Source organism: Astatotilapia calliptera, chromosome 2, assembly GCF_900246225.1.
Source record: "Astatotilapia calliptera chromosome 2, fAstCal1.2, whole genome shotgun sequence".
NCBI lineage: Eukaryota > Metazoa > Chordata > Actinopteri > Cichliformes > Cichlidae > Astatotilapia > Astatotilapia calliptera.
The window spans coordinates 21,077,026-21,091,783 of record NC_039303.1 but is presented as its reverse complement, the minus strand read 5'-3'; the positions used below and the strand labels follow the sequence as shown (position 1 = coordinate 21,091,783).

Below are 14,758 nucleotides of genomic sequence, written 5' to 3'. Positions count from 1 at the left end.
TCAGTGGCTGACAGCAAGTGAAAAATACAAATATGCTATCTGCATTTGACCATTTTGGAGTACAGCTTAGCTTGCCTGTAAGCTGTATTTAAACTGTCTCAGCTAAACTTCTGCTGAGGTTTGCTTTGAGCCGTCCTTCTGATGTTTGCCAAGGTAATCAGCATACTCTGATGAAAAGTCAGAGGGCCTTATCGAACCATGAAATGATTTAAAGTGGCATGTCTTCATCTCCTGTTTCCCATCTTTCTCTCTCAAAACCATGCCCATTATTCACACTGCTGTACTTTTAACCCAGCTCACCTCTGGATGTGGTTTTTGGATACATTTCCTATTTTGGGGGAGCTTCAAGTGTAGATGACTGTTGTGCAAATCAAACAGTACTCCCGTCTGCTGCTATTGGCTGTTTCAACAGCAGATATTTTGACATGTCACATCAGGAATGACCGAGGTGTGATTGATGGTGTTAATCACAGAGTCCACTTATAAACATTCCAGTCCTTGTATTGTGTACATTTGCTCACTTGCATACACCTGCATGACACAGAGCCATCATTACTGACATCAGCCCCACCTGTGCTTTCCTTCCAATAAGAAATCAAATGTTTAAAAGCTTCTTTTAAAATAACTATTTCTCTCTCTGATTGTTGGGGAGAACATACAGGGAAAAAATTATGAAGCTATACTTAGTGATATATCTCTTAAAGCTATTGAATGTAGCTCTTTAGTGAGCAACAGAACTACAACATAACTAGTGACATCGGTCAGAGCGTAAAAAGGCCATTACTGGATGCTGATTACGGTGTGAAGCTCAGTAATGTTACAGAAAGTCCTCCGAATTTCCTCAAAATCTACTCCCATTCATGACAGACGGTTGATTTGACCTCATACTAAAAGTTAGTGATTCATTAGCTTGATTGTGTTGGGACTCCTTTACTTTTGTAGGTTCCTACATGTTTGTTCTTGAAAAACCCATGACGGAGCCTGCTCTGTTTGAACCAGTGAGCTTAGTTAAACGCAGGGTCATTTGCATTTACTGGAATGCAAACTGGAACCATTTTTCATTCACTTTGACATGATTATGTTTTTCTCTGCACATAGGCCAGAGCTCACAATACCCATGGTGGAGTATGCAGAGCCTAATTTTCGAGCTTTCAAAAGAACAAAAACATTTCCCTCGAACAAAGAGATCAGGTTTTATTTTATTTTAAGTCAAAATCCAGTGGTCTTCCCTCCACTGTTTGACATCTTTAATACAACTTGTACCTGAAAGAGTCTCTTGGTTATCCTGTAGGTCAGGAATGTCAAACTCATTTTACATCGTGGGACACTTTGATCTTTAAGTGGGCTGGATTACTGAAACTTCCCATTCTGTCAATGTAAAGACGTTTAACTACACAGTCTCAATATCCTCCTGAGAACCAGCTCAAAAGATGACATCCTGGCCTTTCCAATGATATCTCATGTGTTTGGGTGGCCTCTTTTAGCTTCAAATAGGCAGGACATCACAAAAAAAAGTTAAACCGAAAGATCCTTGTTTTAGGGCTGGGCCATATCATACCGTTCACGGTAATACCGGTATAATGTTGGGCAACAATAAGAAAATGAAATATCGCGATAGAATACGGGTAAAACGCGCATGCGCAGTGCCTTTGTTTTCATACGCACATGACGGAAAAAACACGGTGGCGATACAGAATGAGAAGGGCGAAAGTGGATCGTTGAATGAAATAGATGAACCAGAACTGGTTTGTAAAAACGCTGCAACTTCAGTGGTGTGGAATTGGTTTGGCTTTCGTCCATCAGATACACAACAAAGCACTATTTTTGGTAGCGCGTGCTAGCGGGCCGTCGTTATTACCGTGTTTTTTGGAAAATACGGCACACTTAAAATCAATCCTTTGATTTATCTGAAAATCGACAGTGCCCCTTATAATCCCGTGTGCCTTATGTATGAATTCTGGTTGTGTTTACTGACCAGTGCCGTAGCTCCGCAAACGCACATAACGCACACTGCGTAGGGCACCAAATGGCCGGTAGGGCACCAAAAAAATCAGGGTCGTAAAAAAAAAAAGTAAACCATATTAATACTATAAATATCATATGCATTAATATGGTTAAACAATACAAAAGCAACATAAAACAATTTTCCCGAGAAAAGGGGTGAATCTGCTTTGTGCCCTGTCTCCAGTCTCCTCCTGGTGCCCCCCCACTCCCAGTGGTCTGTTCTATAATTGGTAAACACCTGTTTGAACATGGCCTCGAAACTGCAACAGGAGTCGGGAGCGGAGAAAAGAAAGAAGAAGAGGAAGCGTGATGAAACTCAGGCGTCGCTTGCCGGTAAGGCAATGTTTAAATAATAATAATAAAAAAAGTTCATTATTGTAGCCCTTGCTTGCACGCTCATGTCCGTCAACTCTGTGATAGCTCCTGTTAGCAGTGTTCATACTGTGTTAACAAATGTTGCAAATGATTGATGTTGGGTAGTTTGTTTACGTTGTGGATATGAATATAGAATGGACTACTAAAAGCAACTCATCATGGTCACTCAATTGACGGTTTTCAGATAACGTTAGCAATCGTGACTCACGATTGCTAACGTTATCGTGATTCGTGAGACTAGCATTTCCCTCCTCAGGTTGCTAGCTGGCTAACGTCATGCATGCTACTGATTAACCTTAACTTTGGGATAGGTCAGTGATACAGTCAAGTATTATTATCAGATTAGACAAGATTACTTTGTATGTTGCTGCATTTCAGGATATCTATAAAGACGCATATCTTATTTATGCCATTGACGTCTGAACACATAAATAGTTCTCGTCTTTCTTTAGGTTCATAGATCAAGGGCGACATCTGTTGGTGAAACTGTAATATGAAACCTATATCTTCCAGTAATATAGATTTCCTACTTGCGCATTTATATCAAATTATGTACAGCATGTTTATATTGCCATTTTCCATTATGAAAATCTATACATGTAAAATATAGTTAGTAATTTTTAAATGTACCAGTGACTTACTTAATTTATTAGTCTTATAATGCAATTGTTACGGGTCCCAGATGTGAAGACCACAATAACAAAAAGAATACAAATCTGTAAAAATAAAGGTAGAGTCTCAGAGAAAGAATCACAGGAGCACTCGTGTCTTTTCCCGAATTGCATCTCTTATTTCAGATCAACAAATATAATTTACATCCAGTGCTTTCACTTGTCAGATATGCTCAATAACTGTAAAAGGTAAATAAAAGGCATTTGGCAAATATATGCATCTATGGTCATTACATTTCTCCAGTTTACACTGTTAACCTCACTATTCCTTCACTCATTTACATCAGCAGTGCAGATAGCATATAATGCCTTAAACGTCTTATTGCTCTTTCTCACATATAGGGCAAACTCAAAATAGCTTATCCACAAATCTGATATAAGTGCATAAATCTTACTAGATTAGACAAAACACACCTGGATGTATTACTTTGCAATGTAACAACATAAATGTACATTCATCCTTAGCTTATTCTTAACATTTCCACATCACTTGAACCATAAAGTATATATAAGATATTTTAATCTCGAATAATCTGATGTCAGGGCCTTTACAGTTAAATTGGAGCACCACACACACATATTTGCTTGTTAAATGGAGTTTACCAAGTTTAAATACATCCCGCGGGCTGGCGAACTCTCGCGATAACTCGCGGTAACTCTCGCGAGACTTGGGGCTGCGCGGCTCGGCTTTACCACCGCTGCGGTGCCGCGCTTCAGTAATTTTCAACTAAACCCCACTTAAGGTTACATCGGCGGTGTCAACATAACTCTCAGTAAACACCGAAGTAGAACAAGGCACAAAACCCTCATACACTGTATTTTTAAGACGATACTGACCTGTAAAAATAAAGGTAGAGTCTCAGAGAAAGAATCACAGGAGCACTCGTGTCTTTTCCCGAATTGCATCTGAGAGGACAGGAAGTTGGTCCGCTCTAGGCAACCGCGGGCGAACGACTACAGTGTCAACAGTTCCGCTTATTATTTCTCACTTTTACTCTCCTCAATTGTTATGGACTACACGTAATGAATGTAAAATAATAATCGTCTTAATTGCTGACATATGTTTTTCTTAAAAATAATAAAATTTCCCAAAATGTGGTAGCACATTTGTGTTCACCACACGCTCCCCAACAGCAAAAGTGGCTCCTGACACTTAACTTGAATTATAAAAAAAACCTTTAAACTAACAAAGTCTCTTTACAGAAGTCCCTGGAATATTCCTCTTGCCCAGGTGTCCTTAGACTTCAGGCATTCTTCTTCCTGAGATTTCTGTTCAATTCAATAGCAAGGAACAACATATGAAACAGGTAAGTAAGGGCTAAGGGTGAGGGGAGAGGGGTAGGGGGGTTGGGAGTAGAGAAGAGGGTAGTAGAGGGAAGGATATGGCGAAGGTTGGACGTTGATGGTGTTCACCGCAGGATGAGCCTGATAGGCTGGTTGACCCAAGGATGGGTAGGTGAAGAATGTGGTGGGACGTCTCTGCCTGCTGGACTGCCTAAGATGAGATGGTGGCTCTGGATGGATGTCATCCCCTGGCTCCACCCTGGGTTCTGGCTCTGGGTCAGGAAGCTCTACTGGATCAGGACTGGACTCAGTGACGTCAACTTCTTCTTGAACCTGAGGCATCTCCTGATCGTCACTTAGTTGAGGTAGGTCTGGGTCTCTTAACACAATTAGATCCTCTTCCGGAACCATGGCACTTTTTTTTCTAGGTTGGACACGAGCCCTTAAGACTTGTCCTAGTTCACTTGGACCGGAGCTCCGTTGCGCTCCACTTGGAACTGGTGTGACTGGAGATTGGCCCCCTCGAGGGTATCTGGGTACACCAAGCCAGTACAATGGCTCACCCTCTTCCGAGTCAGTTGTGTCAGGGTTCGGCTCTGGTGTCATTGGTCTTCCGGTGGACTTCTTGTTTCTCTTGTGTGGTCTTGTAGCCTGACTTTGGATAATGTCCACTGGCAAGTCATTTACTTGTAACAACAAGTTCCTGTGCAAGGTGCGAACAGGACGGCCTCCCGCCTCTGGACTCACTTTGTAGACGGGGTTGTCGCCCACTTGCTCCCTCACAATGTAGACCGTTTGCTCCCAGTAGGGTCTCAGTTTGCCAGGGCCCCCCCTTTCCCTCAGGTTTCGTACCAGTACTCGGTCTCCTGCCTGTAGCATTACTCCTTTGCATCTTTTGTCATAGTTTGCTTTGCCTTTGGAACTTGACTGTTGACTGTTTGCATTTGCAATGCGGTATGCTTCTGTCATCTTCCCTTTCCATCTTTCTGCATACCCATGTGGTGTCTCAGTGTTGTTTTCTGCCATGAGACCAAAGAGAAGGTCTACTGGAAGACGAGGGTGTCGACCATACAAGAGGTAGTACGGAGAGAAGCCAGTCGATTCATGCTTGGTACAGTTGTAAGCATGGATAACATGGGGTAGATGTTCCTTCCAATTTTGTTTCTCCTTTTCTCCCAGTGTACGCAGCATCTGTAACAGGGTGCGATTCAGTCTTTCAGTAGGGTTGCATTGGGGATGGTAGGGGGATGTCCTTGAGTGACCAACGCCTGCGAGTTCTCTTAGGGACTTGAATAACTGATTCTCGAACTCGCGACCCTGGTCGTGGTGGAGCTTGGAGGGGTAGCCGAATTTGGGAATGTAGTCATTGAAGAGGCGGTCTGCCGCGGTCTTTGCGGCCTTATTCTTGGTGGGATACGCTTGTGCGAACCTGGTAAAATGGTCTACAACAACCAGTATATATTCAAACCCACCTTTACAAGACTCTAAGTGCAGGAAGTCAATGCAAACAAGCTCAAGAGGGGAGCTGGATGTTATGCTACCCATGGGTGCTCTCTCGTGTGTCGTTGGCTTCTTCTGCTTGATGCACTGACACTTCCTTGTGACGTACTCTTCAATTTCTCTCTTCATGAAAGGCCAATAGAACCGCTCTCGAGCCAGGTTCAAGACTTTCTCCACGCCGACATGGCCCATGTTGTTGTGGAGGTGTGTGAGAGCTACCTGTCTGTAGAGAGTAGGTAGGACCAGCTGCTTGCGTCCTGTAGTCTTTCTATAGAGAAGGTCATTCTCCATGTGCAGCCGACTCCACTCTCTCAACAGTCTCTTTGTGTTAGTGTCAGCCTTGTCATCTTCTGTTGGTCTTATGTCCTTCTCTACCATGTCAATGACTTTTCCGATTGCTGGATCTGCTCTCTGCGATTGTACAAGTTGGTCATGACTGATTGACTGTAGGGGTTCTTTGATGGGTAGGTTTGGTGCGGTGAGGTTAAGGGCTGCAATCCATGCTACGTCTCCTTGCTTCGCTCTTCTGCTCCCTTCCCAAACTGCACATACGGCTTCCTCCGACAGTTCCTCTGAGCACTCTCCCATGAACCTCTCAATGTCAAGTGGGCAACGTGACAGCACATCTGCATCAATGTTTACTTTTCCGGGCCGATATTTGATGTCGAAGTGGAAGTCTGCCAATTGTCCGACCCAACGGTGTCCAACTGCATTGAGCTTTGCTGTGCTGAGGACATATGTCAAGGGATTGTTATCTGTAAAAATGGTGAAATGTGGAGCATAGTAGAGGTAATCCTTAAACTTGTCACAAACTGCCCACTTGAGGGCGAGAAACTCTAGTTTTCCGCTGTGCAAGTGGTAGTTTTGTTCAGCAGGTGTGAGCGTGCGAGACCCATACCCAATCACTCTCATCTTGCCTTGTTGGTTCTGATATAGGACGGCACCAAGGCCCCTCTGGGATGCGTCCGTGTGCAATATAAAAGGGCGGGTGAAATCAGGGTACGCTAACACTGGTGGCTGAGTGAGCATGCCGATCAAGCGCTCAAGGATCTCTTGGTGTTCTTTGTTCCACTGTATCAGGGCTCGAGAAGGCTGCTGAGTGTGTTTTGCTCTGCCTCTAGTTGGCTTTGGTGGCAGTGTGTTGGACGGGACTTGGAGCAAGTCATACAACGGTTTGGCTATGCGGGAGAAGTCCTGCACATACGTCCGATAGTAGCTTAGGAATCCCAAAAGCTGCCTGACTTCTCCGACGGTCTGTGGCCTTTTGTGTTTGAGTGCCTGTACTGCCTCGGTATCTTTGGGGTCCACCTTTACTCCATCTGCAGATACCAATCGGCCGACATAGCGAACCTCTTTACGGAACAGCTCACACTTCTCGGGTTTTAGCTTTACACCATGCCGTTGTAGGGCTTGAAGGACTTTCTGTAGCACTTGGACATGTTCGTCAAACGACTTGGAAAAACAAAGCACGTCGTCAAGGTAAGGGATACAGCACTCGTCTCTGAGGGTGTCAAGCATTTCTTCCATGCTCCGTTGGAAGGCTGCTGGGGCATTAGACAGTCCAAAGGGTATCCTCACCCATTCATAGAGGCCCCACGGGGTAGTGAATGCCGTCAGGTACCTTGAGCCTTCTGCGATGAAACCTTGATGATAAGCTTTACCCTGATCCAGGATCGAGAACCAGCTGTAACCACCTAGCGAGTCTGTGAGATCCTGGATCCGGGGGAGTGGGTGTCTGTCTGGCACAGTCTTGTTGTTTAAGAGACGATAATCGATGCACAAACGTAAAGACCCATCCTTCTTCCTTACGCAAATGACTGGAGCAGCATACGGCGACTGTGACTTCACTACCCATCCCTTGACAATCAGCTCTTGAATATACTCCTTTACTTCCCTGTAGAGGGGTTTAGGGATAGAAGCATAGGCCCTCTGGACTGGTGTATCATCTTTGAGCCTGATTTCCATTTGTAGTGAAGGGATACAGCCTATGTCTGTGCTGCTACGAGAGAACGCCTCACACTCTTCCCTTAACACCTTTTCAACTGACTTCTGTTGGTCCGGACTCAGGTGGCTAAGATCAACTGGGGGTAGCCATGACTCAGTGGACAGTTCAGAAACCGGGGTGGCTGCGCTTACCTCAGCTATGGTGATGGGGCTCTGTGTGGGTTGAGTCAGCTCTGATGTGTTTGTGGGTCGGTCTGCCTCAATAACTTTAGCGACATGTTGAATAGTACCCAGGGCTGTTCTCTTCGGTATAATTATTTCGTGTTTGGAGTGGTTAGAGATGGGGACCTTAACAAATGGCCTTTGAGGGTTGTTGATCTCAAGGAGCCCTTCCCCAACACTCAGGTGTCTCAAGGCAGTGTTCTCGTCGGGTTCGTACAGCACCAGGGGGTCACAAATGTCAAAACTTTGGGGTACTCTGCACCACACTTGGACTGCTTTTCCAGCAGGAATGGTCACATTACTCTTCCCAATTCTCACTGTGGCTGGGTCACATTCTGCTCTTTGTGGTACTTGTATGAAGTTTACCATAGCCATCACTTGCTCTTCGTCTGTACCAAAAGCTTTGCGTAGGAGACTATACAATAGAGCACTGCCCTCTCGGTCTGACTCTTGTGTTTGGATAATGGCGCCAAGCACGTTCGCTCCCAGGAGGGGCTGAGGGAGTGACAGCTTACTGACAAGGAAAGGGGCTTGCACAGTAAGATTGGGATCTTCGTGACCAGCGAGAGTGACTGTAAGTTCAACCCACCCATCATAAGGAACTGCTTGTCCGTTAACCGCATAAACTTCAAGTCCATCATTTAACAGCTCTTGGAGGGGTCGCACCTGATAGTTAGGAATAAACCGCTGAACCCACTGTCTGTCCACTAAACTCACTTGTGAGCCAGAATCAAATAACACTGTCACTGGATAGCCACCAATCAAACACTTGAGGAGGCTTTTCTTTCCAACTAGGGGGACTTTACAGCTGTTTGGTGTTAAACTTTGGCAAGAGGTTACCTGTTGCTTTCTCTGGTCTCGCTTTGGCTGCTTTCTTTTTAGCTTACTGCGACGTCTTGCACACTCAGTAGTAAGCTGTGCAGAGGAGGACCTTACTGGCTGGGACTGTGACTCTGCGCCGGCCTCTGGCTGTCCCTCGACAGAGACCGATTCCAGTTTCCCTGAGTTTTGGTCCGCTTTAAACATCCCACCGCTCGGTGTCCTGACTCGCAGCATACAAAGCAATGACTACAGTCCTGCAAGTTCTGTTCAGTACACTTTGGACAAAGGAACGCTTTCTTTTGAGGAGGTCTGTTGGGGTTGGCTGGGGTTTGGAAAAGCGGGTTGGGAGGTGGTGGTGGGGACAGCTGGCAAGGCTTTGCCTCCTGTTGTTTAATTAGGCTGGCGACCATGTTAGTTAGAGTCTCTACTTGGGCGGCAAGTTGTTTGATTGTTGGTGAGGATTGTTCTTTGGCTATCTTGTCGTTTGCTTCGATCCCAGCACTTTGGGCTTGTGCACTCTTTTGGCGGGCGACTTGGCCTAACCTTCGCTGGTGTTCATTTTCATCACTGATAATCTTTGTGACCTCACTAAGAATCTCTTCGTCAGTGACATTGTTGTTTGAGGTGAGAGGTCTTAGTCTTTGTCGCAAGTCTGCGTACTTAGCCCCCAGGCCTTGATAGATTGTGTGGAGGAAAACTTCCTGGACAGTTCTTGGGTCATAGGAGATCTCAGTGTTGGCCTGCTTCGACTGAAAAATAAGCTTCTGTTTAAGTCCAATCATGCGATACAGAAACTGCTGGGGCGTCTCTTGTTCACTTTGTCTAGCACACATTAACTCCTGGAGCATTTCAGTTGTCGCTTTTTCTCCGAGATGAGACCTCAGAAAGCCCTGAAGTTCATGGAGAGACAGGTCATCTTTGAGCATTAACATGTCCCGGAAAGTGCCAGGCTTCACAATTCTCAACACACCTCGAACAATTTCAGCCTCCACAAATCCTTCTTTAACTCCTTCATTAATCTGCTTGGTGAGACTGTTGTAGCTGATTTCGGAACTGTTGTCTCCAATCTGTCCCCCAAAAACTTTGAATTCTCTGCGTGGTAAGTACGAAAAGTCTCTTACAGTGACTGGCTGCTTAGGGCTAATCTGTATGATTGGTTGTGGTTGCAAATTGCTCTGCTGGCGTGCTACAGCAGGTGACTGGGCCCTTACAGTTCCACATAGTCTTAGCCTCTCACCCAGTGTCTCATACGCTTTCCTCAACTCCTCTAACTGTTGTGTTTCTGCGTTTGCATAGGGGTTTGGTGATATATCTGGTGGATCTTCCGGCGGTTGTGGGTCTAGCACGGTATTGGATGGTTGTGGACTGGGCATGGCATGTACTTCATTCTCACCAGCTGTTTGCACGGCAGGATTACTTCCCTGGATGACTAGATTAATCAAATCATTCAGCGTCAACAAATGACTCATGCCCTCATCTTCAAGTTGCAGTAGTGTGTTTGACTGTATGTAGGAGGTGATATAGTCCATACAACCTTCTTTATCATCCTGACTGAGCTGTGTAGTGTCTTTGTTTTCTGATGCGAGGCTCTTAGCGAGTTCGAAGAGGTCTTGAACTTGGAGTGAAAACAAGCGTCTCCTGATATTCCAGGCGAGTTCCTTTCTCTCGGTCGACATGTTGTATGTATTTCTGATTATCCTTCAGCTCGATAGTGACTAGGATGCGTCACACTCCCCTCACTGAAGTACGGTTCCACGTTGAGGCAAAGGTCCCCTTTTCACCTCACTACCTGGACACCTACTCGCTGGCTTGGCTGGAGTAACGGCCTTGTCACGATTGTGTCGTGGTTCTGGTATCACTGGATCTGCCCTCGACGACTGTAGAGGAGAGATCCCGGACGAGCCCCCACAGTTTGTTACGGGTCCCAGATGTGAAGACCACAATAACAAAAAGAATACAAATCTGTAAAAATAAAGGTAGAGTCTCAGAGAAAGAATCACAGGAGCACTCGTGTCTTTTCCCGAATTGCATCTCTTATTTCAGATCAACAAATATAATTTACATCCAGTGCTTTCACTTGTCAGATATGCTCAATAACTGTAAAAGGTAAATAAAAGGCATTTGGCAAATATATGCATCTATGGTCATTACATTTCTCCAGTTTACACTGTTAACCTCACTATTCCTTCACTCATTTACATCAGCAGTGCAGATAGCATATAATGCCTTAAACGTCTTATTGCTCTTTCTCACATATAGGGCAAACTCAAAATAGCTTATCCACAAATCTGATATAAGTGCATAAATCTTACTAGATTAGACAAAACACACCTGGATGTATTACTTTGCAATGTAACAACATAAATGTACATTCATCCTTAGCTTATTCTTAACATTTCCACATCACTTGAACCATAAAGTATATATAAGATATTTTAATCTCGAATAATCTGATGTCAGGGCCTTTACAGTTAAATTGGAGCACCACACACACATATTTGCTTGTTAAATGGAGTTTACCAAGTTTAAATACATCCCGCGGGCTGGCGAACTCTCGCGATAACTCGCGGTAACTCTCGCGAGACTTGGGGCTGCGCGGCTCGGCTTTACCACCGCTGCGGTGCCGCGCTTCAGTAATTTTCAACTAAACCCCACTTAAGGTTACATCGGCGGTGTCAACATAACTCTCAGTAAACACCGAAGTAGAACAAGGCACAAAACCCTCATACACTGTATTTTTAAGACGATACTGACCTGTAAAAATAAAGGTAGAGTCTCAGAGAAAGAATCACAGGAGCACTCGTGTCTTTTCCCGAATTGCATCTGAGAGGACAGGAAGTTGGTCCGCTCTAGGCAACCGCGGGCGAACGACTACAGTGTCAACAGTTCCGCTTATTATTTCTCACTTTTACTCTCCTCAATTGTTATGGACTACACGTAATGAATGTAAAATAATAATTGTCTTAATTGCTGACATATGTTTTTCTTAAAAATAATAAAATTTCCCAAAATGTGGTAGCACATTTGTGTTCACCACACAATCTTTCGTAGGCCTACTGTAGATTCAAAATTGTATTTCTGTAAAATCCCTGAATATTTTCTCTTGTATGCAGGGTCAATGCTTAAATATGTTCAAGGAGGATCTCAAGGACAGGATGAACCATCCAGTAGTAGTGCCATCCCTGGACATCAACCACCAGCCATTGTAGACCCTGCAACAATCCCTAGCCAAGAAGAACAAGAACCATCAACCACCAGTTCAGGTACAGTTCCATACACAAGTACCACTGAGAGTCCTGTCACTGAGAGACTATCAGAAAGTGACACTGTGGAGACATGTGTGCCCCCTTCAACCGATCCTGCTCTTTGGCCAGCTCACATTGTAGATGCTGATCGTGTTGAAATTGTGCGGAGAGGTCCTTTTAATGTCAGCTCTGATTTTAATTTTCCAAAGGGGCCTGATGGAAGAGCATTTCACACTAGCCTTAAGTTCAAAATTCTTCCCAATGGAGAAAAGGTTCACCGGAGCTGGTTAGTGTACTCACCGCAGAACAATGCTGTGTTCTGCTTTGCATGTAAGCTTTTCAGTGTGAAGGATATAAAGCTGAGTACAGAGGGCTTCAGTGACTGGTCGAACATCAACATCCGTTTGAGGGGTCATGAGTGTAGCCAAGACCACATACAGTGCATGCTTAAGTGGAGAGAACTGGACACACGGCTAAAGAAAAGCATGGCAATAGATCAACAGGAGTTGACCTTACTAGAGGCAGAAAGGAAAAAGTGGTGAGAGATTCTCAAACAATTACTCTCAATAACTCTCTCACTGGCTTCCAGAAATTTGTCTTTTAGGGGCTCTTCTGACTGTCTTTATGAGCCGGACAATGGCAACTTCTTGAAGGAAGTAGAGCTTATGGCAACATATGACCTTGTAATGGCAAATCACTTGGCCAACATAAAAGATGAAGGTTCCCACACACATTACCTCAGCCCTGAGACACAGAACGAACTAATTCAGATTATCTCTTCAGAAACATTCCGCGCCATTGTGAAGCAAATCCAGTTGGCAAAATACTTCTCCATCATTCTTGACTGTACTCCAGATGTGAGTCACACTGAACAAATGTCAGTCATAGTACGCATTGTTTGTTTCCAAGCACAACCAGATATTAAAGAATACTTTCTTGGCTATATAAATGTGGAGCAAACAACTGGCCTTAACCTGTCCAATGTTGTCCTTGACAAGTTGAAGGAGCTTGGCATTCCATTTGAAAACTGTCGAGGACAGGCCTATGACAATGGGGCCAACATGAAGGGGAAGAAGCAAGGTGTTCAGGCCAGACTGCTACAATTAAACCCGAGAGCATTGTTTGTGCCTTGTGGAGCTCACACGATGAATCTGGTCATAGCTGATGCTGCCAAGTCCTCTCCAGATGCAACTGGCTACTTTGGGTATTTGCAGAAGTTGTTCAATTTCTTTTCCAGTGCCACCCAGCGATTGGCCATTTTAACAAAACATGTGAAATTGACACTTAAATCTTGGAGTGACGTTAGATGGGAAAGCAGGCTTCAAAGTGTAACTGCTGTCCGGAGTCAGACAAAAGAAGTGAGGGATGCTCTCCTGGAGGCCAGAGAAGCTGTAAGTGATGCAGTCGCAAAGGTGGAGGCTCAAGTGCTTGCTGAGGAAGTAGCCTCATTTCGATTTTTGATTTGCTCCATCGTGTGGTGTGAACTTCTTACAATCACAAACCAGGTGAACAAGTTACTACAGTCCAGCTCCATGCAGCTCGATGTTGCTGTCAGGCTCATTGACACTGCCAAAAGTAACCTCTCTAAATACAGACAGTCTGGGTTTGATGAGGCTGTGTCAGCTGCCAAAGAACTCTGTGAGGCCCTGAACATAGAACCACAGTTGAAGGAGAAAAGGCTCAGGAGCACAAAAAGGCAGTTTGCATATGAAGCTGTTGATGAGCCCCTCCATGATGCCCTTAAAAAGCTTGAGGTCACATTTTTCAATTGTGTTGTGGACTCTGCTTTAATCTCCCTACAGGAGAGGTTTGAGACCATGAATCAAGTGAAGGAGAAATATGGAGTGCTGCTTGATTTCAGCAAAGTGAATGGGATGTCCAAGGAGGATTTAAAAAAACACTGCACTGAAGTACAGAAGACACTGACAGATAAGGGAGTAGCTGACATTGATGGACCTGAGATGATGCAGGAAATCATCAACCTTCCTCAGCTGCCACCACAGACGTCTGCTTTGGAAATGCTGTCATTTTTACATGACAATCAGCTTCAAGAGGTATATCCCAATCTGTGGATTGCTCTGCGTATTGCACTGACCCTGCCTGTCACAGTTGCCTCTGCTGAGCGAAGCTTTTCAAAGCTCAAACTCATTAAAACGTACCTGCGTTCATCAATGGGGCAGGAACGTTTAAGTGGTCTGCCTGTTATCAGCATCAATGGTGACGTGGCTCAGAAGCTATCATATGATGACCTTATAGCTGATTTTGCAACCAGAAAATGCAGGCGTGTGCCTCTCTAGGCCCTAGAGAGGCACACCACGCCTGCATTTTCTGGTTGTCAGAGTATGCCCTAGAGTCTAGGGCATACTCTGACAACGAATTGTAAAAATGTTTAACATAGTTACTTAAGGAATGTGGCTTTTGTGTTCAAATTCTTATTTTTCTTATTTAAGTTTCTTATTTAAATTCTATTGTGAAACTATTTGTAAATATATTAATAATAATACTATTATATTATATATATTATTTTTTTATAAAAAAAATTACACATTATTGCCAGGCTCTTTGTTCTTGTTCCAATGTTCAATTTTTGTTTCAGTATTTATTTGTAACAGTATTTTTAACCTCCTTTAACCTTATTTATTTGTTTAACTGTCATGTTTGTTGTTATTTAATTAAACAAATTCCACTGAG

At 44.2% G+C, this 14,758-nt stretch overlaps 1 protein-coding gene across 1 annotated transcript; it reads left to right on the top strand.

The window, feature by feature from the left end:
* The first annotated feature begins 1,981 nt into the window (after window positions 1-1,981).
* LOC113028259 (zinc finger MYM-type protein 1-like) lies at window positions 1,982-14,364 on the top strand. Its single transcript, XM_026178378.1, has 2 exons — window positions 1,982-2,337; window positions 11,936-14,364. The coding sequence occupies exon 2, from the start codon at window positions 12,733-12,735 to the stop codon at window positions 14,362-14,364; it is 1,632 nt and encodes a 543-aa protein (XP_026034163.1). The 5' UTR covers window positions 1,982-2,337; window positions 11,936-12,732.
* The last annotated feature ends 394 nt before the right edge of the window (window positions 14,365-14,758 follow it).

Coding starts and splice junctions, on each gene's coding strand:
- LOC113028259 (XM_026178378.1), top strand. CDS start 12,733: ATGGCAACATATGACCTTGTAATGGCAAATCACTTGGCCAACATAAAA.